The sequence below is a fragment of the Centroberyx gerrardi genome, chromosome 5, assembly GCF_048128805.1.
Source record: "Centroberyx gerrardi isolate f3 chromosome 5, fCenGer3.hap1.cur.20231027, whole genome shotgun sequence".
Lineage (NCBI taxonomy): Eukaryota > Metazoa > Chordata > Actinopteri > Beryciformes > Berycidae > Centroberyx > Centroberyx gerrardi.
This window is the reverse complement of record NC_136001.1, coordinates 30,433,414-30,461,135: the sequence shown is the minus strand read 5'-3', so window position 1 is coordinate 30,461,135 and position 27,722 is coordinate 30,433,414. Positions and strand designations below refer to the sequence as shown.

At 42.1% G+C, this 27,722-nt stretch overlaps 4 protein-coding genes across 4 annotated transcripts in view; 1 reads left to right on the top strand and 3 right to left on the bottom strand.

Moving 5' to 3' along the window:
- Window positions 1-2,685: 2,685 nt before the first annotated feature.
- On the bottom strand, window positions 2,686-6,283 carry pdrg1 (p53 and DNA-damage regulated 1). The gene is made up of 6 exons (XM_071906600.2): window positions 6,195-6,283; window positions 5,546-5,621; window positions 5,092-5,166; window positions 4,865-4,945; window positions 3,174-3,717; window positions 2,686-3,120 (listed from the first exon to the last, which is right to left on the bottom strand). The coding sequence occupies exons 1-5, from the start codon at window positions 6,276-6,278 to the stop codon at window positions 3,635-3,637; spliced, it is 399 nt and encodes a 132-aa protein (XP_071762701.1). The 5' UTR covers window positions 6,279-6,283; the 3' UTR covers window positions 2,686-3,120; window positions 3,174-3,634.
- A 2,186-nt stretch (window positions 6,284-8,469) lies between these two features.
- On the bottom strand, window positions 8,470-10,707 carry fam217bb (family with sequence similarity 217 member Bb). Its single transcript, XM_071906531.2, has 3 exons — window positions 10,595-10,707; window positions 9,917-9,990; window positions 8,470-9,779 (listed from the first exon to the last, which is right to left on the bottom strand). The coding sequence occupies exons 1-3, from the start codon at window positions 10,705-10,707 to the stop codon at window positions 8,470-8,472; spliced, it is 1,497 nt and encodes a 498-aa protein (XP_071762632.2).
- A 1,892-nt stretch (window positions 10,708-12,599) lies between these two features.
- ppp1r3db (protein phosphatase 1, regulatory subunit 3Db) lies at window positions 12,600-13,523 on the top strand. Its single transcript, XM_071906521.1, has one exon. It carries the CDS (start codon window positions 12,600-12,602, stop codon window positions 13,521-13,523), a length of 924 nt encoding a protein of 307 aa, XP_071762622.1.
- Window positions 13,524-17,831: 4,308 nt separating this feature from the next.
- phactr3b (phosphatase and actin regulator 3b) overlaps window positions 17,832-27,722 on the bottom strand; it is a 41,422-nt gene continuing 31,531 nt past the window's right edge. Inside the window, exons 9-13 of the mRNA XM_071906613.2 lie at window positions 21,767-21,822; window positions 19,902-19,963; window positions 19,507-19,647; window positions 19,137-19,213; window positions 17,832-18,361 (exon numbers count right to left, since the gene is read on the bottom strand). Of these exons, the coding sequence (XP_071762714.1) occupies window positions 18,346-18,361; window positions 19,137-19,213; window positions 19,507-19,647; window positions 19,902-19,963; window positions 21,767-21,822 (352 nt within the window). The 3' untranslated portion in view covers window positions 17,832-18,345. The remainder of the gene's footprint in view (window positions 18,362-19,136; window positions 19,214-19,506; window positions 19,648-19,901; window positions 19,964-21,766; window positions 21,823-27,722) is intronic.

Genomic DNA, 27,722 nt, shown 5'->3' with positions numbered 1-27,722 from the left:
TGCCCCATGCCATATATTCACTTCACAGATGATAGATAACGTATGTACACAAGATGCCACTTATATACATTACTACCTGTCCCCTTCTCAAACCTCTGAATGGAGGCACCAGCAAAATGACAATGTGCAAAATGCATGTGCATTATACATAATCTGTACTCAAGATCTAGTGAGTCACGTGATCAGGATGGTCTTACCACTCAATATAATAATAATAATAATAATAAACTTTATTTGTATAGCACCTTTCGTACAAGAAATGCAGCTCAAAGTGCTTTACAACAGAGAAATTACATGCACCGAGTGCTTCACATAAAACTTGATAATGATAGTGAGAATAAGATAAAGAGGAGAATAGAATACATAAAATGCATCTTCACATGAAAATAGACATAGAATGAGCATAACATAAGATGGAAAATAAAACCCACTGAATAACAATAGTAAAAATATGAGGAATGCATAACATAAGATGGAAAATAAAATCCACTGTAAAATAATAATAAAAATAAAGTTAAAAAATAGAGTACATACTCAAGATCACTATCATTATCAGAACAGGGACGGTAGCATACGTATGGAAAATGCTTCATATGTGTTGAATCATGGAGAGAATGTACACAAATACGGTTTGACCAGATTGGGAAAGACAGTACAAAAAGGAATTCTGGGTAATTAGTAGACAGTGCAGGCGCCACGCTTCAGCACCCTCCTAGCCTTTCATCATCATATTTTAGGCTGTTATGGGACGTTGTTTGCCTAGCTGTTGTAAACTGGACTGCACAAATAGGAAGCCAGGTAACATAGGTGTTAAATGAGACTAATAAATACTGATAAATATTAGGGTTCAAGGTTGTCAAACTTTTGGACTTTGGTGTCAAAAGTCATTAGCAGGAGCCCCAATCACAGACCAAGCTTCATCCTTATGCGTTCAGTCTAAACATCTTGTCTTACAGTCTCACATGCCCAGCAGAGTTGAATGATTGATTTACATGTAACGGCAGCAGTGTGGTTTCACCACAGCTACCAAAACACAGCATGTTGCCCAGTGAGTTTTCAGCACATGTATGCTGTGCACAGTCGACACTGGCCCATAGACAAGCAGCTCAGTCAAACAGAAGACGCTTTTAATGCAGAGCGCTACTGTATGAAGGTTAACTGCAGCTTCTGATCACGTCCTTTCTGAAGCCGCTCAGTAGGCCTCACTGTTACCTCTCTCTTCCACAGCAACAGTCTCGTCTGCATATTCAGCTGGAAGTCTCTCTGAACAGAGGATAATTTGAGCTGACATCATGAGGAAATGAGTGAAATATAACACTCTGGGTTACAATGTGGAAATTATTTCTTAACCGTAAGCAAATCTACTCACTTCCCATCCTTTTATCTGGAACAGCTCAAATCTCATGCTATAATTTTCTTTGCTGGTAGACTAATTGGGCACAAAAACATTCCATCTAGGATTTACTCAAATAAAAAAAAATACAAAATACAAAAAAGTACATCTTGATTTGACATTTCGTCCCATCCCTTCTACCCATGTCCCACACATAAACTGGCACTCAGAGTAGTACTTGATGTCCACTTTCGCAGCTCTGTGACAGTGAACATTCTGAGATGTTTCGAAACTCTGATGAGCAGCCAGTGATTTACATTAACTCAATCTGCAATGCTGCAGATTAACGAAGATGGCAGGAGGATGGTGTCTCAGTGGGACACTTTCTCAAGAAAGCTATTAAACATCGGCCAAGGGAAACTCTAAATCTGTCCTTCTTGGTATTTCAAAGTTTTTTTCATTCTTGAATCCAGAACTAGCGGAAAAATCCAAGGCTGTTCCCAAACATCGATGGCTGTTGGATTATCAACATGCAGGACAAACGGATCCAAATGCAACAATATCAGTCTTCTGGCACATACAAGGGTGTCTGACTTCCAAGCTATGATTAATACGTCAAGTCTACAGCTGAGGCAATGATGGGGCCACAGATTTGGCTTCTGATTTATCTTCACTCCACACTGTCACATACACTGTAATTACACACAATGGTTCTATCTTCATTCCCCATGGAAATGAACTGCGCTGTGATCTTCTGGTGGAGGCCTCTAAGAGCACTATATCATCGTCCATCAATTTTAAATTCTGTAACATCTTAATTTGCAGTTCCACAGGTCGAAGACAAACGCTGACAGTGGCTATGTCAGTGTGGTTTTTTTAACGTGGCACCTTTGCGTGTCTCGTTTTGTAGAATTGTGTAACATTTGAGACAAACAACAGGTTCCCATCCTTTGAGTCATAAATTCATCACTTGGAGCTGCTTCCAGGTCTGAGCGTTGTGGCACGCAACCAGTCTACGGAGAGAGCAAACCACAACAACGCCCCCCACCTCACCACCCCCGCTCAACACCACCATACCCACTACGTGACTGTCGTCGTCCCTCCCCTTCTCTCGTTGCCCGAGGCTATTCATGTCCTCTCATGTTCAGTGTGGCATGTAAGACCCTAAAATTACCCCGCTACACCTATTTACAATTTATTTCCCCTCAGGCGAGCACAGTAGTTGTCACTCAGATCACGATTACAGATATACAGCATGTCTTGACAACAAAACAAACACAAGCATTGTTTGAATAACTTCAGAATTTGGCTATAGATAATCCTCAAAAACAGTCCACAAAATCACCCAGAAATTGAATTTAATGTATTTAATTCAAAGACAAGACAGTAATAAAGTAAGATAATGACACAATAAAGAACAATCAAATCAGACAGCCAACATAAATTACTGTAGTTCTTAATTAACAAATAAAATGGCAGTATAAACATCTCAGGGGAAGTACTAGCAAACATATTTGACATATTCACAAAGTTGTAAGATTTCAGTTGACTTCCAATAACCACTTCTGGTGTTTCTCAGGGCATTTGAGCAGTGTAACACTGTAGAGTAGTAAGGCTGTGGAGACAGTCACTGAGTCGAGGCTCTGCACCCGTCTCACTGGGATACACTGCCACCTTGTGACCAACCACATGGCCCAAGTTACTTTCCATTGGACCATGGTCATACAGGATGTCAGCCTCATGGATCATGTCACACAGTCCTCACAGTGCAAAGGGCATCATGCAGCCTTTCTGGTTAGAGCTGCAATATGCAACATTTGACATCTGACATTAAAATAACAATAAATAGGATATGTTATACATGAACAGCTTGTGTCTGTCTGTGAGTCTGTGTGTTCATGCCTAAATCCGCCTGTTGGTCTGAAATAGGCTTTCCAATGATGTTGGGGACATTTTGGAGCGTAAACCATGTGTCATATGGGCGTGGTCAGCAGTGAGCTGGTTGTGGCTATCAAGGTGAGGCTAGCGGCCACAGAGCAGAGAAGTCACAGCAACAACAACCATGGAGGAAAGCAGTAAGAAGAGGAAGAGTCAACTACATGCACACTGTCCACTGTCCAGGAGTAGAATGCAGCGTGCCATCAAATCCATCCATAAGCTATCACACCACAGTACTGTTTGGACAACTGTTGCTTAAGGGACTTGCTGGTGAGGCTCTTTGGCAACTTGTTAACGTGCTGTCTGGGGCTTATGTCCTCTCTATAAAAGCTGTTAAGCAGTTAGCATGTCTGTCTGTTGATGTCATCTCTTTAAAAGGCTGTTGATGGCTTTGATTTCATCACCAGAGAGAGGAGAAAGGCTGTAGCCCCTCAGCTCAGGTTTTCCTGGAAATAAACAGAAAGACACACATCATGGTCATCATTCAAAACATTGTTAGCATGGTATAACATGGTATAACCTGACTGCCACTTTTTTTAAAGCTCAGGAGCATTAAAAAAGTCATCATGACTGTGGCCTTTTTCCACAATTCCCATGAAGGATTTTCCCTTCATCAACAGGTTTTCCTGAAGAATCATTTTTCTTGTTCCTTGTTTATTCTTCTGAGTGTACAGCCAGCTTGATGAACGCTAACTGGAATCAGTTTCCACACCCCTTTCCAACAACCTGACCATTAGGGCGATAGTACAAATCTAATGACACATCAGCGTCTATGGAAAACTTTCAGAACAGTTCATCTTCTGTATGAAATATAATGGAAAAGAGATGTTCCTTCTGCACAGGCTAGGGATAGAGGACATACAGTGAATTTTCAATGCTCAGGCTCTTGTGAGGACACCATTTCTCTTCAGTTTTATTTGTTTGTTGTTGAGCTAATTCATCCAGAGGGAGAGGCTTTAAAGCACTATGCAAACATCTCCCTGGGCAGACAGAAACTTTAGCCTAACAGAAAAATCATTAAGCCAAGAATACAAAATAAGAAAGAAATGTTGCTGACATAAGGTGCAGTCTGTATGGTGTGGCCGAGTAAATTATGCTCCCCTCTGTGATTTATATTTTGATATATGTCCAGAAATATGTCCACTTTCCAAAATACAGTTCTTTAATTCCACAGAATCCCATACAAAGACCTCTTTGGTGTTATTCACATTGCATTCTTTGTATAATGATTTATTTTAGATGATACTGAACTCAAGATGAGTATTCTGGTCAGTTAACTTTGCTTTTCATGTACCAACAAGGACACAGAGTGTATATTTGTAAATGGACAAAATCAGTCATCATTAAATTAAGTCCCATATGAGCACTGGCATTTGAAAATGAATCAGTGATGAAATGATCTTAAATGACTATAAATTAACTTAGTGTGAGGCACAAATCACTGAAAATCTTTCCAAATGGAAAACTAGTCCCATCCCAAACAGTGTCACATATAGTTTCCCCTCAACTGTTACTGAAACTTGTGACCTTTTTAACTGGTACATTGCCAAGTGGCCAGCTGAATTGAATTACAGCCAGAATGGTCATTCATACCTTGCATCTCATTGAGACGATTGACTTTTGCTTTCAGTCCTTTGCGAAGGTCATTTATTTCCTTGTCTAGCTGTTCCTGGTCTATGGGAAAAAAAAAAAAAAAAAAAAAAAACATAACAAAAGTGTTTAGGATTGTTTCATAATTAACAATTAGATTTAAAAAACAAATAAATAATTACAGTAGAAATCTATAAAATATAGTTAGACGTTAACTGAGCAGCTCTTACCTTTCTGAATCATCTCTCTGGTCTTTGATTTGGGAAATTTGATGAACATGTTTCCAAAGCAAACCTTCACTTTCCCTGGAAACGATAGCAATAATAAATAACATTTGAACTACAGCAACTATAAGCTTGGCCTATGACTAAGCCCAGAAGGCACATCTACACCTACACAGCTGGCTCATACAGGCCATGTTTCAAATCAAGACGCCAGGACTGTTTCCACTGTGAAACAAATCATGAAACCTTATGTGCATAATAGTTGGTTTCATAGCCTGAGCCAACGTGTGACAATGATTGCCCATGATGTCAGTGACTGAATGTTTGGGCCAACATGTGCAGGAACAATTAACACTAAAACAGGATAATGGCCTACTCTATGTTATGGAGCAATGTTATAACAACACAGAGCCTTTCATCTTCTTTGGCAGCATCTCGTCATGAAGGCATGGACACTCACCTGAATCTGGTATGTCGTTTCGTAGTGCGTTCAAAGCCTCTCTGTTCCTATTCCTCTTTGAGTCTAGGTCCACAATCTGAAAAAAACAGAGAAATTTAGAAATGATGCTAAACCATTAACTCTCAAATTAATAAGAGCTGCTGGGTTAACATTACTGCTGCGGCAATGTTAGTTCCTTTGTTTGTTCATTAAAGACTGGGGGAAATTAAATATCAGGAACAGATTCACAGCCCAGTATCCATCAAGTATTCAGATTAGGCTTTTAAGAAAATCACTATAATATCCCCAAAGGACTTAAAGTGTATCTGCGGTACTCAATAGTGACCTTGTATCTGAACTTCTATTGTATCACTGTAATATTTATTTGATACTGCATGCATTTATAGTTTTGCTGTGATATATGCCTAGTATCCTTCTAGCATACAGTAGTTACTACTACACTTTTCCCAGTGAAGAAAATAAAGTAAAAAGAGGGGAAATGTAATCAGCAGGATGTAAGCCTCATGAGTCAAATAGCTAACTTAGCTAGTTAGCTTAGCCGCTAACACTTCATTACGAAGCAAACAGAAGGTTGCATTAAATACCGCGGGGCCCGCCGGCCATGTTTTGCAAACCATTATTAGTTTTTGGTAAGTCAGTAGTTAGCTACCTGTTGTTTATTAGTGAGAACATCTTCAGCCGCCTCCTCAACTTCTGTCAAATACTCCAAAACACGCTTAGATTCAGCGTCCATAGTGAACGGTGTGTGTTGCTATAAAAATACGTCCGGTCTGAAACAACGACTGGCCCGGACCTGACCGGCAATAAGGTAAAGACAGGCAGCATACAATATGAGATTCCTCATTGATCACCAATTTTAAAATTCAAACTTTCTGTTTCCTCCTGCTGGAGCTGTCATTTTTATTACTTAGAACAATCCTAACATATTATTACATACATAGAAATCTTAACATAGCTCTTATGCTGTGAGTTACAGTTTAAACACAAATACAGGGTAATTTAATGAAAAAAGAGAAGAGGAAAGAAGGAGAGGTAGAGAAAGTAGAAAGCTACATCCAAATGCTCTTCACGTATTCATATCTTGCCTGAGATTTGCTATTTTTATTTTTTTCCAATATAAGGGAAGTTTCATTGCTTTTTTGTTGGTTATCTTATTGGATATGGAGTTTTAAAAATATGCAAAATACAGAATATTGGGCTTGGACTTCATCACTATGTAGGCTACTTATGTAGGCTACATGGAATTCATCAAATGGGCATAAAAAAACAGTATTGCAATCAAGAAACACAACCATAGACCTACTTTCTTTGATATCAAGAAGTTTGTTAAAAGCATCAAAATTGAGCAATGCAGTACCTATCCAGAATTTAGAAGATAAGACAAGATAATGAAAGATTAGAAGATAAATTGAAAAATAAATGTGATATTGCTTCTTCTTCGATATCACAGAGGGAGCAATGTGGTGAGATATCTGCTTTAAATTTGCATAAAAAATGTGTTGCACAGGTCAAACCACCCATATGAACTTCTTTGAATTTACTGTGCATCATAACCTTGTTAGGGTAGAAATTGGAAAAGATAGCTTCCATAAAAAGAAAGCTGTAAGGACACAATTCTGGTCTAAACATCTATTTTACCTTGTTGTTTTTGGAGTTTAGTAGTGCAGACAGGTGTACAGACCCTCTTTGGCATATTCAAATTTGTCTGAAGGAGACAAAAAATCTATGCCACATTATCCCTGACCTGTAGCATTTTGTGATCCCAAATCAAGTTTTTATTATTATTGTATTATGTTACACTATTATTTAACACTCAAAATAAGTGGTGACAGAGTGGGCTTGTTAACACTACTAGCAATGGTGAGTACCCCTTCCTGTACCCTTGTTTCCACCTGTCTTACCATTCATTTCATGTATGAGCTGGGTAGGCGAGGACTACCTGACGACCTGTTCACAGGCTGAGTGAAAAACTGCACCCATGACATGAGGGAATCTCATGGAAACGCTCCTCAAGGGCCCTGATAGCAGCCTGCAACATGTGAAGTAATGGCTCTCTTGTGATTTTAAAACAGACCTGGAGCCTCAATTATAAAACAGATTCCATTCTATGATCATTTCAATATATGAATGATAATAAAAAACATGAAAATGATATCTATGGGATTTATACCATGGGTCAGGATAGAAATTCATTTTAGCTTTTGACATATGAAAGAAAAATGGAATAAATCTATGTAATCCACTGATTTTGGCCTCGAGATCCCTTTCATGTCACAACAAGCTCAACTTTTGATGGAATTTGGTCAGTCAATTATCAAAATAGTGTAGTGTAATAGAGTACTTTTTAGAAATGAGCCTCCTGGAGGTTGGTCTAGTTGTAAAACTAGACTATGTATGGCTGCAATAATCAATGTGTGTATGTGTATGTGTGTGTATTTATGTGCATGCGTGTGGGAGTGAGTTAAATAAGAGTATGCATGGTTACCTTTTCTTGAATTTTGTGTATTACAAAAGAGTGTATTACCTTTTTTATTAGTGTACATTGAAATCCAAAACTTTTAAAAGACAAATGTTAGTATAAATATTCATAAATATGTGGTCATAAGATTCATGTATGACCAAATGGGCATGTATGATACACACTGGCTGTAGCATTAGCTTACTCCAATGAAAGCATTGGATAAAACAGAAATAAACATAAATGTGACTAAACACCTGGTGCCCCTGATATGAGAAAATCTGGCAAAACACTGCATCCGCATGCATGAACAAATTTGCTACTTTTGTTGTTGACTTGTTCAAATGAGGAAAAATGACTGAAAATACATTCGTATTTGAGTGACTGAGTGACATGAAATCAAGTGCATTTAATGTGATGACTATAGCTGTGGCAGACAAAAACGCTTCCCGTAGTCAAGTTGCTGCTACGTAACAAACTCAACCTGTTTCGGCCTGTTAGGCCTGCTTCTAGGTGAATGCTTGGACCCGGGTAAATTGTCCATTATTGCAGTGACGGCATCTGGTTTTATCTCCTGTTCCTTGAGCTCCGCCGCTCTCCTCCGCTCAGCTCTTGTTCTCCTGCACTCAGAACCACTCCTCCTTTTCTCTGATCCATCTCGCTGTCTCTCTATCCCACCTCTTCTCTGTTCTGAGCCGCTCCTTCTCCTCAAACCCGTGGATCTGCACTCCCCTGACCGTACGTCCCCCGCTCCCCAGCAGTCCCTTCGAGCCCCGACACTTGAGTCCCTGGCAGTGGAGTGAGGCTTAGTGGCAGCACCTTGGACAGGGTTGCGAATATTCCCCAAAGCTTGCATACGTCTCAGGTGGCCGTTCCCCCTCACCGGGCTGTTGAACCTTTGGACCCGGGACGTTAAGTTCTTGTCCGAGGAGTGCACCCGGGTCTCGCTGTAGCTCCTCTTGGGGAGGGAAACGGGACCCCTGCGCTCCGGCAAGGGACTCAGTCTGGACTGACGGCTGAGGCCGTGGCTGGAGCAGCAGCACGAGGCGCTGCAGGCGGAGTAGCGTATGCGGCAGAGTGTGCAGGCACAGCCGGAAAGCAGGGCAGAGTGGCTGGCCAGGCAAGAGAGGAACGTGAGGGGGAAGGAACGCTGACACTGGAGGATACTCTTAGGAGAGCTGAGGCGAGACGAGGCGGCGGCGGGCGACCTGTGGCAGCTGGCCGGCACGTCCGACGCGGCGGATTTCCCGCTGTCCTCCTGCGCAGTCTGGATCTGGTGCCACTCCAGCTGCAGCAGCCTCTCCATGTACCTCTCCAAAGGGCCCACGGGCCCAGGCCGGGGGGCGCCCCTGCCCTCCACGTTGTAGAAGACGGCCAGTTGGCCGAGACTCCAGGAGTTAAAGGGCGGGGGCAGGAAGTCCGGGAAATGGAAGCCACCGTGGCCCTGCCCTCTGGGTCTGCGGCCGTGGGAAGGGAAGTCTTCGGGGTCGATGACCTCCGGCCGCAGGTCGAGCTGCGGAGGAACACGGGCGGCGGGCGGCGTAGGAAGTCTCTCCGACTCGGACAAATCGCTGTCACTGTCCCCTTCTCCGTGGCCGCTCAGACCCACAGCCTCCTGGTTTGGTGTGTGGCTCTCCAGCAGGTCTGGGCTTGAATCAGACATGCGGTGGCAGGGAAAGGCCGGTGAATGTCGAGTCCCTCTGAAGCCTGCATGCTTCTGTTCTCTGTGGCGGCAGCGCTGAGCCGCCTGCTGGACCTTTGGCTCCTTGCTGTCTCCTGCAGGGGACGCTGGATGGGACTTTGAGTCTGACGCTCCCTGAGTACTGGAGGGAAACATACATTTGACCGTCTCAACATCCAGGCAGCACAGAATGGCATGAAAGGTACGTTTTCTCTCACAAGAACAATCTCACCTGTGTTGATGCTGTGGTACACTGCATTTGGTCGAGGGGATGTTAGCTTTGTGCTTTCTTCGTTGCTGGAGCCTCTGTGATTACAGAGAAACACTATTAAGCCTGCAGATCCATAGGAACTATACACACCTACTTAATTATTCATGCCAAGCACAGTCTACTTAATATTAATACATTGTCCTTCTTTAAATGCATCATTTTTATTACTTAACACTTACTTTCTCAGTATGGACACTGTCTTGAATTGGGAATGTGTTCTGTGGCTGCAGTGACTTCCGTTGTGATTGCCGCCGACCCATTTTGTTACTTGGGGAAAACCAACAAAACAGATTAAATATTAGAAACACAACCAATGACCCAAAAAAGCAAGGCCTTCATATGTTAGAATACAGTATTTGAAACATAAAACATAAACGGCGACATAATCATTTGGAATCACTATAAAAGCATTTTATTTGTATTTTTTTATATATATATACCTTAGGTGTAAACACACAAAAAATAGTATTTATAGATGCAGGTATCTACACAGACAACAGCGTTCCGGCGCCGCCAGTGAAGCAACAGTGAAATTACAGAGCGCGCTTACATTTCTCCCAAGAGATCCCATAGAGCATCCCTCGCAATTTATAATCGAGTAACAAAAATAAAAATTCTAATAATAATATCGAATCCTACCTGGCCACATTAGGCCTGTTGTTGCTCCACGGCGCCTTCTTCCATTCCCTCTCCCTGATGGAGAGCCTCTCCAGGCATTGTTGTGGCACCCGCTCCTGCAGAATTGTGCCCATCCCAGCTTACGATAAGCACCAATCAAACGGGCGAGTGGGTGCTCCACGCAAAACACGATGGTGTGATCATTGTGAGTGGGGGTTGTGCACAAAATGCATCTTTTTTTTTCTACCAGAATTCGTCGGCTTGCAGTTGGAGCCCGCAGCACCGCGCACGACTCGATTACCGTCCTGCAGAGAGCGATGGAAGCCAGTATGGGCTGTGCGCTGCTCTGTCTGGTCTACAAGCAAAATGCATCAGTCAGGAGCCTATAGATCATTATAGACATGGATGCGCCCTGCTCGCATGTTGTCATACGGCGCTCCTCTTATAGATCAGAGAGAGGGAGAATTTCCACAAAGAGCAAATGCAGTGTGGGGTTGGAATAACACACCTGCTTTTGTCGAAATGTAGGCTAGGTGTTATGTAGTGTAGGAAATGCAGTCTGTGTATGTGTACGTGCGTGGACGTGCGCATGTGCGCGCGCGCGCGCACACCCCTGTTTCCCATCCCATAAATTCATTAGTTTCATTAAGACTTTATCGTTAAGAATATTATGAAATATTATTTTATATTTTCAATTCAATTTGCCACTGCAACATAAGACTACTCACTAAAAAGTGATAATTCGCTTTCTTATTTAAAAACCTAATATGACTTGTATAGATAGCCTACTTTTAATTGTGAATTTTGAATTTTCTATTTTGCAAATATAGGCTAAGAGATAGGCTACTTGTAATCATTGTATAGGCTCAGTACTATTGCATATTGAAATACTAAAGTAGTGACTAACAACAATGGAATAGTAACTATTGAGAACTGGAGCAGTAATTTAATACAGCTGCTGGTGCCCTTAATCACTAATGAGACTGGAATAGTTACACTACTAGTAAGACTTCAAACATAGACAAGTAAATTGAATGCAGTTGATATTTAAAATAGGCCACATAGGATTGTGACTACTAAAAACAGAAAGCAACTGGTGTAAATCAAAATAGTTACTAGTAGTTTGACAACTGAATCCTCTTAAAAAGTTCCAAGTAAAAATAGATAACTGATTTGTAAAAGCAAGACTTACTAGTAACCATTACAATTGTTTCTATTGCTATTACTGATAATATGTAACCCACTTCTATCTCGTAAACAGTTGGCATTTCATGTTAGTAACTATAAAGAAGCAATAACTGAAGGCATCCTCAGGGAACCAAGAGACACAGCCTACTAGAACCTGCTATAAATATTCACACCTCCCGTCCCCAGTTAGGGTCTCATGTTATATGTCAAGGGCTGAACTCAAAGGGTGGGAGCCATAGATTTGTTCTCTCTAGTTGGCAGACCTGTCGTTGGGAGAATCCATCCTCAAAAGGCTTGTGACAGCTTTGTAGGCGGGTTACGTTGTATATTAGAGTCTGTGGTTCCACTCGGTTCATCTGGGGCGACTTGCAGTAGCTGGATTATTTTTTGCTCAAGATGTTTGTTGTTTCCTGTGGAGCATTAGTGGCATTTGCTGGGATAGGCAGGCTCTTCACTGTCATGTGGTCGCAGTTGGGTTCGTAACAACTTTGCCCTCAGTGAACAAGGTCAGTGCAAGAAACCAGTTGACAGAACACCAGACATCTCTGCTATAAAGGTTTGGTCCTATTTGAACATTTTTAGCATGCAACTGTGTTAAACTGGAAAAACATTTACTTAATCATTTGTACATCGTAAGCATTTGGCTGACGCTCTTATCCAGAGTGAGAACAAGGTAAAATATAACAGCAAGAACTTTAAGCTATTGTTGACATCATAGAAAAATAGCATTTGTAACTGTCTATTTGCAGTGTAGATGCACATGTACAGTATGGGAATCTGAGTGATGAGGTTTTGCATTGGTTGCTTTGTTTTTCAAGGTGTGCTTAGTGCGGTGAACATGTCCGGAGCTTGTGAAGGCCGGCAGCAGAGGGCTTCTGCTGGGAAGGCTGAGACACATCCTCAGTTCATCAGCGGCTTCAGCAGCGCGTCCGCCACCAAAACAACCACCATCCGTCTTAGGGACATTTACGATCCCAAACCTCAACCTCCCAAAGCCCCGGTCCAGATCCGCCCTCCGAGTCCGAGAACCCCCTCGGCGAAGGAGCCCGCGTTGAAGCAGAGCCTGTCCAGCGATCCTCCAACCAAGCCCATCATGAGGAGACGAGCTCAGTCTCTTCCTTCGTCCGCGGAGAGGAAGAAAGAGCTCAAGAGCCCGCAGGTGCGCTTCGTGGACTCACTGGGCCTCGAGCTAGAGGAAGTGAAGTTCTTCAAAGTTGCGGAGAGCCCCCTGATCCCGCAACACGTCTTCTCCAGACTGCTGATGAGCTCTGAACTGGCCTTCGGGAAGTCACTGGAGCTGTCCCTGCCCTACTTCAAGCCTTGTTTCCCCGACAATATGGGAGCTCAGCCCGGCTTCCTGAAGCGTCTCTGCTGTCAGAGCGTGTGCCTGGAGCAGGTCCTCTGTTCAGAGCTGGGGATAATTGGCACTGTACAAGTACTTAATTTAGCTTTTGAGAAAGAGGTCACAGTGCATTACTCTTTCACCAACTGGAGGATCTCCACGGACACGGCGGCATCCTGGGTATCAAGTGGTTGCCGTGGGGAGCCTGATGCGCCAGAGACGGATATCTTCCGTTTTCGCCTTCCTGTCCCACCCTTCATTTTGCAGCCTGGAGCCATTTTGGAATTTGCCATCTGCTATCATGTAGAGGGATGTAAATACTGGGACAACAACGATGGGCACAATTATAAACTATCATGCCATAGCTACAAACTGACTGTGCCAAGAGAGTGTGAGGATAGCATGCTGCATTTTACATGAGTGGCCACATGGGAGAGCCACAACATCAGCATACAGATTTTGGTGACAAACATTAAGTGAAATACAGTAATGCCTTATCAGTATTAGAACATTTCCCTTATCTTGGTATGTGATGCTTTAATTAGGCGCATGAAGAGCTCAAATTTCGCTAGAAAGGCCAATGGATTTTGGGGAGTATAAGAGGAGGCCAACAAGACATCAGTTGAAAAGGTTTTGAAAATCTAACAACATGGTTTGTACAAAAAGTGGGTCTAGGAAAAGTCATAGAGGACATTTTGAAAGCTGAGGTACATTATTTCAATTCTAAAAATCCAAATAGCCATCAATTGAGGGTGGCTTGGCCTTTCCAGTGTTAATAGCTGCAAGAAAATACACAAATGTCTTACTTCTTAAGTCTGCAATTCAAAAATAACCAGGTCTCATTAAAGCTGTATCACTGTCCACAGTACAAAACCCACTCCTAATGGATGATTGTAGCTTGATGATAATACACTGTTACTGATACAGTAATGGGCCTAACATCTGGTTAGTCTCACCACGCAGTTCAGTTCAGTCATAAAATATTGATATTTGTTTGAAGTCATGGAAGGATTTGTCTGAATTCCTGCTGTGATGGTATTCAGCTTAAATCCCTGGCACCCCTCTAGAGAACTACAGAGGAATTTGCTCACTCGTCACTTTAGCAAGTCTGGTGACCCAATTTTACACGATCGACAGTCTGACAAACATATGTACTGTTCTACCTTAACAGATGAACGCAGAATGGCACAATGTGACGAATTCATATTTTGCATTGATTTCACACACATGGAGGAGACATAATAATGTACTTGTAACATGAGGCGTCTGTGCCGCTGCATGCTTTCTGCTATAACCAACAGGGCCTGACCCCATTCTTCTGGAGCCTGTTTTGTTTTGGGAGAGGAGGGTTCACGCGGATTACAGGGAGCAGTGTTTAGGTCATCTGCCTCAGAGTAACTGGCTCCCTTAGATCCAGACGGTACTGACCTTTCACCAGACAGTTTCCACTGATACTAGAGCCCAGATTCCAGAGGACTTTCTGGCAGGCCGGCCCGCTTGGCTCTCAGGAGGGCATTCTTCCGTTTGCCTCACTCGCTGCAGCTGTATGGCCACATGGCACGCTTTAAACATGATAGCAGCTAGCTGAGCATCCACAGCCATTACAGAGCATATCAAGCCTTTTCTACAACGCCCGTCGGTCTCAAGGTCTTACCTCAGGCTGACCAGAATAAAGGGATTATTCATTCATTGAATATTGACTGAGAATATTGCTGTAATTTGAATCACTTGGTTATTTAAAAATGGCAGAATTAGGTAATAACAATGCCATTCACCTATCAATCACTTACTACAGGCTTAATACTGTTGATTTCATATGGAATAGGTTGTTACAGTCACATGTTAGTTAGTAAGCACTAGATGGAGCTATTGCCCAAATCTAAAATCCCACTTTTTCTAATCTTTTTTCAAAAACTACCCAAGACCAATGTGTAATTCCTTATCAAATAATCACAGTTCAAAAATGTCAACCTGAAATAATAAATAATAAATAAGAAAAGTGTCAAGGCATATTTGATTGAACATCATTGTTGCTACATCTCCTACTGTTTTAGATCCACACAAGTTCAATATGTTTTATCTTGACTTTTTTTTCCCCCTTTCATCTCATTTGACACCTCATGAATACATGCTATAAATATCTCTGTTTTTATTTAGGTGACCTTTTCTTCATATGTCCAAAGAGTGTTTTTTCAAGCCACCCCACGCATTGTTCTGTTCATGTGCAATCCTCGTATGTCATTGTATGTTTCGATTCACTAAATAAACCAAAGTAAAATATGAAATAAACTGTATGGTCATTTTTGCGTTCTAGTCCCTGCAGAAGTAACAGTGTCATCTGTTGAAATGAGATACACTTTAGGTTAGGGTTGATTTCTTCATACCATCCCATCACTTCCTTTCTCATCACCGATTCCTGATCGCACTGTACAAAAGCCTCTTTGTCTTCAAAAAGTTTTGTCTTGTAGGCGATCAATTTAGCAAAAGTAACAAAAACATTCTGCAATTGCACTCCCCAAAGAAATCTGTTTTATATCCATGGCTCCCAGAAGGCGCTCATAACCTGGCAACCCTCTGTTGTTGTCTCTTGCACTTGGCCTCTGTAGGTTGCTGGTAATTATTGGATTCACAGACGATGACTTATTCCACTGTAGCAATTATTGTGGATAAGGGCATTAACTAAACGGTAAACTGTAAACTGTAGCAGAGCCTCGACAATGAAGCAAACATCTTAATACTGCAAGGCTTTATATTCACATCCAACGTGTGATTATCTGAAACGTCTCCATACTTGAGCTGAAATCCTCATTGTTTATTCTAAACCTGCACTGAAAACAATAACTAACTTCAATACCTCTGTCTTTTAGGGATGCTTGGGTTTCATTCATCATGCCAGTGTGTTGGGACGCACATCCATGCAGCAGAGCAGCATTGTGCCTTTTTTTGGGCTGCCATCCTGCGCTTGTTACTGGCAGTTATATAAGAAGCCTCCATATAAGGTCTACAGCATGATGTGCCATAGTGACGTTTTCTCTTCAAAATGAACGCATCGTTATGAGTCCCAGGCCTGATGTTGCACCATTAAAACACCATTATGTCCCGTGTGTTCTGAAATAAGGGGCGATGCATCACTGCTAACAGTTGTTAATTGTTACTTTCAAGTGTAATGTGAGCACCAAGTGATTTCCTCAAACGCATAATTTAAAGCTGTAACAATTTGTTCATGTGTGTGGTTCTTACTGTCAGCCTCTATGTGGTCTTATGCTGTTGAGTAATGATGTTGTTATGTAGTGCTTTTACGTCATGCAGGGAATTGTTCTTCATTAGCGTGGCCGGAAAAATGGGAAAAATGTTTATCAGGAATATGTGGACCCCAGGAAGACTAGCTGTGCTTTAGGGCAAAGCTAATGGGGATCCTAACAAATAAACAAATAAACAAATAAACAAATGTGGAAAAAGGAAGTGGTCCAAAGTATGACGCACCTTATATTCCATGGCATGTTAAGAGGCTAAAAAGTCATCACGCTTACAGTTGGCTAAAAATTGCTCAACATATGTTCAGTGTGTGTGTGTGCGTGTGTGTGTGTGTGCCTACCCTTGGCCTTCACCCATCTGAGGGACACCCGGAAGTCAGGATATCCCACTCAGGCCTATGAGAGCATCCCTTCCTCCCACACACCTCCACAGGTCTCAGGCTGTTTTGGAGGGATGGGGTGGGGTGGGGGTGGGGGGGGGGGACTGGTCACTACCGGCTCACTTCATTACTCCACACCGCGAGTGGTCTTGGTGTACAGTAAGACTTAAAATGGAGCCGCCATCTGTCCTCGGGCCAGTGCCAGGCTGCCGGCTCTGACTCACACAACGTGTGCGTCGATGTCAGAAATGTGGCTAAAAACTGCGCTGCCAATCTAAACGGTGCGCTTGAACGAGATATTAGCATCTTTTTGTTTTTCTCTTTTTTTAATCTAATCCATGTCACCAAAGCATGAGGCTTCTACCTCCCGAAAAGCGGATTTTCCATGACCTCACATGTACCTACAATTGCTATCATTTTAATGTGTTTGTCAGGGAATAAGCAGGTATTTAATAGGCAGGCCGGGGGAGAAGTGTGACACGGGGATCTCAATAAGCCAAACACAATGGCCTGTTTCTTCCATTCTTGTTCCTCTGCCAGCATGACGCAGCGGCACAAACAGTTATTAGGGCAGCAATTTTCCCCCAAACTGGGTAAATGCAGTCAGGTGAGCTGGTTTTTCATGATGCAGATTAACCTAACTAACCTGCTTAATACCGTGCAGGTAGAGATAATGCCCTAAAGATGACGACTGGCCTAATTTGTCAGGGAATAATAGATTGCATGATGAAAAGGGACGGAAAGAGGCTACAAATGGGTCACTGCTTACAGCTTGTAGACTAATTGCCCCTTGTTTTCTCCTAGAGGGTCTGTCAAACCATTTTCTGTCAAGACTTGCACTTGGGATGTCGTGCTACCAGCTGACGCAAAACTGTAAAGTTGAGTATCTGCTTATTAAAACACACAGAACATAAATTTGAAGGGATTATACAACCTATTTATGATGTGTAGTCTGCAAATATCACCCGAATTCACGTCACGACAGTATGTACGCTTTGCAAAACACACACCGCAATCACACCGAACACAAGACAAACAAGGTTTTCTTACAAATTCAAAACCTGTATTGTGCAGACAATAAATAGTGCTTACAAAGGGATTTTTGTCTTGTACACAGACAAGGTTTCTGTTTAAGAACATTTACACTGTCGATATGAAACTGAATCAACTGAATCGGTGAGACCCAGACACAGCTTGGGGATGTGACTACTGGTACTGGAGTGGGACAGGCTGACTTGGTCACATGCACATTTCCCCCGTGTGGCATCGAAAAAGGCCATCTTCCAAAAGAGTCCGTTTACAAAAAAACAAAAACAAAACAAAAAAAAGAGTCTTTGTTTTCGTATGGCAAATATGACCCTTGTTTTTTCCCGCTCCTCCGACAAGGTGAAATGAGGGTTAAGGAAGATGTTCCTCTGAGCAGAAGTGGAGCTTGCTGCATGCGTCTCCTTCTCCCGGCAGCTCCAATTCTAGAGACATAGCCTCCAAGGTTCACTGGACCCAAATATCAGGACACCCACTGACTGTGGGCCAGGGCACTGGAAGACTCCATGCAAGGTCTTCACTGACAGAACCAAACATCAGCAACTCTTCACAGAAGAAACCTTGCTAAGGCCGGTGGAACCTGTACGAAGGGGGAAAAGAGGGGAAACTGTGAGCGTGGGCTGAAACACTCCCATACCAGGGGTTTCATCAATCAGAGCCCTATTAATAGCCCAATGGACAGCGCTCTTAAGAGCAGCCAATAGCTTCTCCTCGGAAATGGGGTCTTGCGTAAGCACAACCCAGGCTAATTCAGGGCGGACATTTATTTTTTATTTTTTTAGCTGCTGATAGTTATTCTTAACATATAGCGTAAGCAAAACGTAAGCTAAATATGTGCGGACATTCATTATATTGGAAAGGCGGTGCGAAAGGGTGCAACTTTCTCATCTCCAGAGGGTTGGATGCAGCTAAATTTGGCCCTACTCTGCAGGGTCCGTACCCATTGATGTGAAAACGTAGGATAATTCATGTCCTTGAGTCTCTGCACACTGTCACACTGACCCTCTTAGAAATCATCAGTTTACTTTACCATCATATATTTTATAATATGTTATATTTTTGGGATGAGATATGAAAGGCACGATAGTTTTCTATCTATACGTACTGCTATGTCTGTGCATAGATAGATATTGGTGAACATACACATGCAAATGCCTAATTATAACCCATAATTTGGTCTGTCAGCCCATGTCACACCCATTTTTATTTCTTTTTTGTATCGTCATGTCTATTTGTTTACTTATCCTTTTTTTATTTTGTCACATGTCTGTATGTCTATTGTTAAACTGCAAAATAAAGTAGATATAGAAATCATCAGTTGACAATAAGACCAAACCGAGAGTGAAGCCACTGACCTTGTCAGGTGCTTGCTCGAAGAATGAACTTCCATCTCGTTACTTTTGAACTCGTTCAGCTCCTTCCGTATTGCTGCCTGCAGAAGAAAAACAACAACAACGACGAGCGTAAGCCCAGGTGTGTCTCTTTATATATAGTGTATAGCAGTTGCACAGGTGGTGAAGCTATTCAAATGAAAAGGTTAGGAAACCATGCCTTATGTAAAGCAGAGAGGAACATCTGAGGATTACGAAAGATAATGTGAGTTTTATGTAAAAGGTCAGTGGCAAAAGAATACAAGCACCGCAAAAATTAACCCATCTATAAATACACAACTATTTCAACAGTAGCCTAAAGACAGAGACGCAACAGACAGGGTTTTGAAGATACCTTGTCAGCAGCTGACAGTCTGGTCCAGGGCTTGTCAGCGCGTCTGTCGTAGTCCTGAGCTTTGGCCACTTCCACATAGTCGCTGAAACGAATGAGGATCTTCCTGTCCCGCAGCTCATCCACTGTCGGCCGCTGGTTAAGCTGGAAAAAATGAAAACGAGTTAGAGGAGACGGTCGTAAACCCGGGATCAAAGAGCAGTAATGGTAAAAGTAACAGTAAACTAAATAATAAACAATATAGCAGTGGGAAGTCTGTTATATACCAGGCGGTGCATTCAGGTTTCACTGTGTTTTTGAGGATCTCAGTGTGTGCATGCATCAGTGCTTGTATAGGTTGTATGTGTGGGGTTAAGTGGGTGAAATGTTAGGAAATAGCTGGCGTTACTGGCGCCTACCTTTCTATTCAGCCGCTGTTTGATTTCCCTCCTCTCCTCCTGTTCAGTCTGGTCATTTCTTTCTGTTGGCACCAAGGAGAAAATAACAGAAACGTAAGGCAAAAATCGACATCCGTCCAATGTCCTTGCATGTATGACTGCATTGCCATGGCGATGAACAAAAGTAGTGCTGCTCGAAAATCGGGATCATTTTAATCACCAACTGCGAACATACAGGAATTTGGAAAGACATTTTGCATTTTCTGTGACTAACAGAGCTACTATGTCTGATCCCCTGCGTAATAAACCGTCCCAACAGCTAGACTGGGATTGTGCTTATAGGACAGGACTCATGGCCTGACTTCAAGTCTGGATCAGCGAGTATCTGGTTGTATGTGAGCGAGAGAGGCAGAGCATGGGCAGATTAGGGCACTAATAGGATTCATCTTTATTAGATACAGCAGGAAGATCGCTCGATGTTGCTTCATTTATTTTTAATCTCTCTCTCTCTCTTTTTTTCCATTCCAAAAAATATATTTGAGCTGCTGAACTAGTTTGGCAGCTTAAGAGGAGGCTGGCACCTGTCACCCTCTGAGTCAATCTCACTCTTTCACTGCTTTTGGATGAAAGCCTTGCGAACGGGAACACGCGATTAAATGATCTGCATTTTACGAAAATGCTTTTAATGAGACTTCGGCCTGTGGTTTGGGGTTACGAGCGCGTGTCTGTGGAACCTGGTGCGGCTTTCATCTGCAGGCTCGGGGTGACTGCTCCTGATGGCCAAGGCCCTTAGCTGTGTTTGTGTTTTGCTTGAACACATGGCCCTGGGAAGGGACAGACAGCGCCGGTGATAAAACAGACAGCTGCTGGAGACTCACAGGTGCCATGTCTGAACACAGAGGTACGAATGCGGGACTCGACTTTATTATTCTAGTGCATTTGTAGAGCTTGATTCAGGATTTACACGGATTTAAATGTGTTACAGCGGAAGTGGCATCAGTCCAAGAGACCTGAATCTGCTTCCTAAAAAAATACTCTTCTGAATAAAACAGTAAACAGTGTTGTCCCTTAGGAAAAAGAACTGTAGTAATCCTATAGTAGATTTTACAAGGATACTATACATATATCACAGTAAAACTATAAGTCTCTGTACAAGAATATTATAGTGACAGGCGACCATAGGGGATAAAATAAACTCACTAATGAGCACGCTAGACTATAGGAATATTTTATGAATATTATAGTGATTTTTCTTTGGGGGTGTGTCGTTGTTTGGATAGTTTCTGAAAGAACAGACATTGCCCATGATGCCTATGCACAAATTAGCCTCTTGGAAACATTAGGGATTTTTTTCCTTTAATTAAAAAAAACAAAAAAAAAAACAACTATCTGGTGAATGCAACGCTATAAAATGGCACGATGGATTCCAATAACTTTTACTATTCACAATATATGACACCATGCTTGGAAATGTGACCGTTGTAAAATAAGAATGGACGAGTGAGAATACTTCATCACCATGGCAATTCACTAATGAAGTTTTCCCTTACGAAAAACAACTACAGTATTCCTATAATACATTTTAGACGAATACTAAATAAATATCACGACAAAACTATAATTCCCTATAGGAATATTATAGTGATAGAAGGTAAAAAAATACCATGATAAGGTCACTATAAACCCACTATTGATTACCACAGACACGCTAAGTCACTATCGGAGTAGCCTATTATAAGAGTATTATAGGAATATTATAGTGATTTTTCGTTAGGGATGCAACCAAATCTATACAATATCAAGACTGCCTGGGCCTAGTGCGGTCCAGAACTTCTTGGACTATATCGTCCAGGTCTATTTAATCCACCGACGGTTAAACTACTTACGTTTCAAGATGTTCCGACTCTCCAGCTCCTCCACCGCTGGCCTCTGGCTCAGTCTCCTACGGAAAAACACCAAAATTACGTTCTGGACCATTTTGATCCACAGTTTTGTTTTTTTTTCTTCTTTTTTTTTACTCCTCAGACACAAAGTCTCTCTCAGTCTTTCACTACAAGCACTTTGGATGCCTGAGTGTGTGTGTAGAGGACCAAGATCTACACATCCTAAAAGCAAACAGCGCGTCCCATCTCGAGTCCAAAGAGCGACTTGTTTTATGATTATAACTCCTAAGTCGGGAAAAGCTCCACATCGGGATAAAAGTCAAGGTGCGCGTTTTAGATCGCGCGTCAAAGTCCCTTCAATAAAGAGAGAGGGTGGCTCTATTTCCCTCCCTAAAAGCCGGGAGCCACGGAAGGCTTAATTCTCCAGGAGCTCTGAAATGGAAAGCAGTGGAAACCAAAGCGTTGATTTTCTCTTTTATCCCGGTAGGCTGGAGGCGGTGCTGAGGATGCTGAGCGCTGCGTGGTCTGATCACAGTGGAGTGGTGCGGCACAGGGCTGCCTCCCTTTAACCACAGGCTGCATAATAATGTGAAGGGGTGGGACTGAGGAGGAGATTCCCCATGCACACACACACACACACACACACGCTCTGAACATGCCTCCAAAAACCTGCTGCAGTTAGGGAATGAAGCGAGGTACAGTGCTGATTCCATATTGTGCGGTTATTCAGCCTTATTAGTGAACGCAGTTGAGGGAAAGCAGGGATGTAGTGGAGGGTAAACCCACCTAAACTCACTTAACCCACATTCTTTACTTGCAGAATAGGGTTCACCTGCCTTTTTAGTCTGGTATCAATCTTTATGATGTAAATTCGTAGTATACATGATAGTAAGTATTATCAAACTGATGTAAGTTATATGAGGATAGGGTTTCTTATTATAGGAAAAAAGCTTAAATTAATGCTTTTTTGAATGTACGACAGATTTTTTTATAATGGTGTTTGTTAGGGATGGGATGATACATCGAAATTCAATATATCACAAATACAAAAATGTGACGATATGTATCGTGAATCGCAATATTAGCTCCATTTTATTCTGCTATAGTAATCACAAATGAGACGGCTTGACCATCACAATTTCATAAGCTCTCCATCCAATCCAATTATTAATATTATTTGCACTTTGTAATGACATTTTTAAATTGTTGTTTACATTCTAGCAAGCGATGACATACTTTGTTGTCATTGAACTTTTATTTATTACATCGTATCGTGATTGTATCGAATTGTGAACCCCATATCGTGTATCGAATCATATCGCGAGGTGAGGATATCGTCCCATCCCTAGTGTTTGTTTGTCTTATGATGCTGACTGACTGGAGTTCATAATTTAACACCTATGATAATTATGATACTTATGCTTGGCTTGTCATGTGTCGTAAAAGCTAATATGCTGTTGAACACAACGGAACTAAATGCCAGGCTCCCCAAACATGGTTGACATTTGAAGGAGGACAGCAATCTACAATAGGGCAAGAAGGAGGCTGAATGGAGTATCAGTAGGGCAGATAAATATTTCATGGCCCTTCTGTACTAGTACTGAAATGCCTAATATGTGACACCATGGCATAAATACAGCCATATGGACATTGTGACGAGATGAAAACAAATAGGAACGATACTGTAAAGTAGTATTTTCTGATTCAGTAACGTGTGGAATTTAAAAAAAATGCAATTTAAATGCAATGCAGCTCACACGTTAAACCAAAATAAAGTCTTGGCCAAAAGCTTCACCACCCAGATTCAGACAGCGTAAATTATCCGCATTCCACATCACCTGAATTTTAAGATTCCACACATGACTTTCCAAGATAAATCCCTTTCCCCGCCCCCAACATACTAACTGCCCCCCATGCACTAAATTTGCCCCACAGCTGTCAAGATACAGCATTGGCTTCCAACGACGCAGTTTAGAAAACACTCCTATTGCCTAATAGGAAATATACTATTCCAAATCTTGTTCCATGTACTTTCTAAACATCAAAACCCTTCCGTGTTCTTTGTTCCTAACCTGAAAACCTTCCCTGGATAAATAAAGGTTTAAAAATAAAAGGTCTATCAGTCACGACTCACTCCAGAAGAGGGCAGGGGACTCTCCAATCAACCACGGCCGGAACATAATGTCGCCAAGCTCTAAGTGTTGAGAGGTTGAGAGGTACAAATGATTCACACCAACAGCAGGGACTATATTAGAAAATCTGCAGCCGACTGGGAAGCTAGAAACCCAGGAGCATCATATCCGGCTCCCTCCATTGTATTCAGACGTTGCTCTGACAAGCTCAGTCGCCTTGTTAGCTTAAAGTGCTGACTGGGAAAAGGACGTTACATTCTAATCTATATCGGGAACGCTCCGTCTTTTTCGAAGCAGGATGACCCCCCCCAAGCCCCAATTTATAGAGGTGGACAGGTGCTCCGGACACTGACAGTCTCGACTCTGGGTTCGGTATCGTCTTCAAATTGTCCAATTATACCTTACTGTCCCCTGCAACTGCTTTTCCTAGGTCTAGTCTAAAGAACAAAGGTGAGTGGGATTTTGTCATCTAGGCTTCAGAATGAAGGAATGAAGAGTTCAACCTGAGGAGCTTATAGGCTGCAAAATTATAGTGTCATCTTTTTAATCACTCAAAACAGTATTACATACATATATTTGTTGGAATAAGGAACGTAGTTGGTGGCTTTTTCCCCCCTCATCCTCACTGTTTAAAATGTCACTTGCCTTCCTTCTGCTGTATGCTCTACCAATCAAGGAAACCTATATACAAATTATGTAGTGCTGTTCATAATCCATAATATATATTGTCTGTTATCTGGATGTTGTGGATACCATGATGCCTGGCAACGATGTTGTTGTACTCTGATGATGTTTTTTTTTTGTTTTTTTTTGTTTTTTGTCAAAAGACCTAATAAAATCTAAGTGTTAAAAAAAAAAAAAGCAGTATTACAGACAGGCTTTTGCATTTTTGTTTCTACTATATTACTGTTTGTGTATTATTATGGAGCTATGTTTGATATATAGCTTCGTAAATAATAGCAAAAAAAAAAGTCCAAAACTAAAACTAACCCTAAAAATAAATAAGAAATTAAGTCAAAGCCTAGTGAATATTTCTCAAATGCTGTAGTGACTTTTGTTTATTATTGTTTTAGCATTTTACCACTTAGTAACACTGTTTTGTTTGTTTGTTATGTTTTATTATTATTATTTTGATGCGAGTAATGGCAACTTCAGTTGTTAAATCTGCTTGCTATGGTCAGAATTGAACACAGGTCTAAACAAAACAATGGCACTAAATATTGGCCCCAGTCCTGAAAATAATGGCTGGACGGCACCTAGAATGCGGATCTAAAATCAGTGCTACTGCCCTGTGATGCTTCAGCTGTGACTGGGACCACCGAGGGCTTACAAAACAACACCAGTCACACAGAGATGGAAATATTGGGAGCGGAGTGGGTTCAATGTGCTAAATGGAGCAGAGCCATAGTAGGATGTGTGGTAGACGTGGTACAGTAGATGACATCCAGGTCAACGGCATTGGCCTCACTATGCAGACTGAAGCAAATCTGTTACATCCGTGCAGCCAAGTCGCCCGAAAAAGATGTATCAGAAAATATTAGATTAAAAAACTGCTCCGGATTTAAGGCAGTAACCATAAAAACAAATATTGTGTGAGTGAGTCAGGCCTTTTCTATTTGGCCAAACAGTTCTAATGGATCTTTAGTCACGGCCTCCTGCAGCGATTTGCGCTGCACGAGAACTCACCCACTCCGCCTGGTCGGAGGTAAAAGTTCCTCATTTGTTGGACAACTCACCAGCATGTCAAAGCAATGAGCTGGCTGTAAGAGCAAGGGCTGATGGGAATGTCAGCCCGTGAAAGTGGAGGAGAATGGGATGAGTCAGGGCGCCACGGGCCGGGCCGCGGCCTGCTATTGCCCACTGAGGTGTGTCCTAATGCCTCGCTCCTTCCCCTCAGTGACAAAGCCCGAGGACAGAAGTGCCACGGTTGGATGTATAGTCTGAGCGAGCCCAGGACGGCCTGAGGGGTGGGGCGGGTGCCAGGAATAATTAAGGAACCCTCTTTCATCGCAGAGCACCGGAAGCTCGGTGTTTATGTAACTTAGACAAAGCGAAGATTTGACGTCAGGACTTGGGTGTGTTGGAGTGTTGACCTGAATGTCTCTCCCTGTTAGTAAACCACGGATCTGAAAGACGCAGCTTCATTGAAGAGAATGGTGCTTGGACATTCATTTCCGGGATCATGCAACACTTTGCTGCATCCATTATACATACTATATATCAAAAATTACTCAACGTCCATTCTAAAATGCTCGGTATATCGCCCATGGCTCTGCCTGTACTCCAAATATACCTTTTACCTTGTTCAAAGGCTTGCTGTGCTATTGATGAAAGATGAATGGGTCACATTCAAAGGCTCAGACATGAAACCTGCTTTATAGAAAACCAAGAATCAATCCTGTATCTAGCCACTTGTTTGACTCCCAAGGCTTTGCCCTTTAGTGCAGGTCCAGAGATCAAGGGGGGGCAGTCATGTCTGGCTCGGGACGACCCGCTGGCAGCACAGTGTGGAGGAGGAGGAAACTTCAAACAGCTACGGCCAGGTTAGAACGCTTTAGGTTAGCGCACATTAGCTATAAACTTTCACATCGAGGAGAAATGGCATGAATTCAATCTCCTTATTGCATTCAAAACCATTATTTCTCAGGGCATCCAGGTGGATCTATGAGCTAAGGCAAGTGCTCACTACTTGCAGCATTTTAGGTTCAAGTCCACCAGTAATTATGAAAAACATAATCTGATAAATGTCTCTTTACTGTCCTGAAATGACAGAACAAACATTGATTTAATGATGCAGCAGTTACACCACATCCTTTAGCCGACATAGCAGCTCTAACCTATTTACAAATCAATGTCTGATTCCGTTTTCATAATGAACACTCTTACACTCAACTGGGAGGCCAGAATCAATGCTGGAGATGGATAATGGCCAGATTAGGAAAAACAAATATTTAGTCATCTATTTATTTATAGTCCGGGGAATGTAGCGGTAATGATGAGCAACAAAATTGCCCAAAGATTTCATTGGTCACGTCTCTGTTCACTGGTGATCTCATTCTCATGAATATGAGGTTAGAAAGGACAAAAAACAACCGTAGCTTGAGTGGGTGCAGAGGCTTTGGGACTTTTGACATTTGAATTAGAGGGTACTAGCATCTAGATCCTTAGAAATAAAAGCCATTGTGTAAAGCTAATTACTGCATGTGGGACACGGATGATCTATAGTGGTGACAACATGTAATTTGAGGATTTCGCTTCGTGCCATATATGTGCAAGCTGTGTCATCCGGTGCTTACGTATCTCCAACTGCTTTACAGTATCTGCCAACTCCAGCCCTGTAATTGGGCTGATGCCCGGTTGTGATGCTTCTCTCTAGAAAAGGCACAAATAGAAACCAGAGAGGCGCAGCAGAGAGAGAGAGAAGCGTCCTCACATGGAACCACAGAGACAAAGACTACACATCGTCATCATCATCATTTTAACCCTTATTCAACCAAGCAAGTTGAACACATTGTCACTTAAAGCAAAGGTCTGGGGGAAGAGACAGTTCACCAATGCACTAACATTCACACCAAAGCCTTGACCTGCCATGCATCTTCGCCAATCAATAAGAAAAAGAGAGAGAATGGGAGAATACATTTTTGGAAGAGAATGGTAGGAAGCGCTACAGTCGGATCATTGATGTATCTCCAAAAAATACAGAAACAAATCATTAAAGAGCCAATTGCATAACGTCTACTTTTTCACCTTGTAAATACATTCGATTTTGTGCCCCCAAAGTAGGCCATCTGTTTGTGGTAACAGACTCTGCTCTCCTCATATGAACT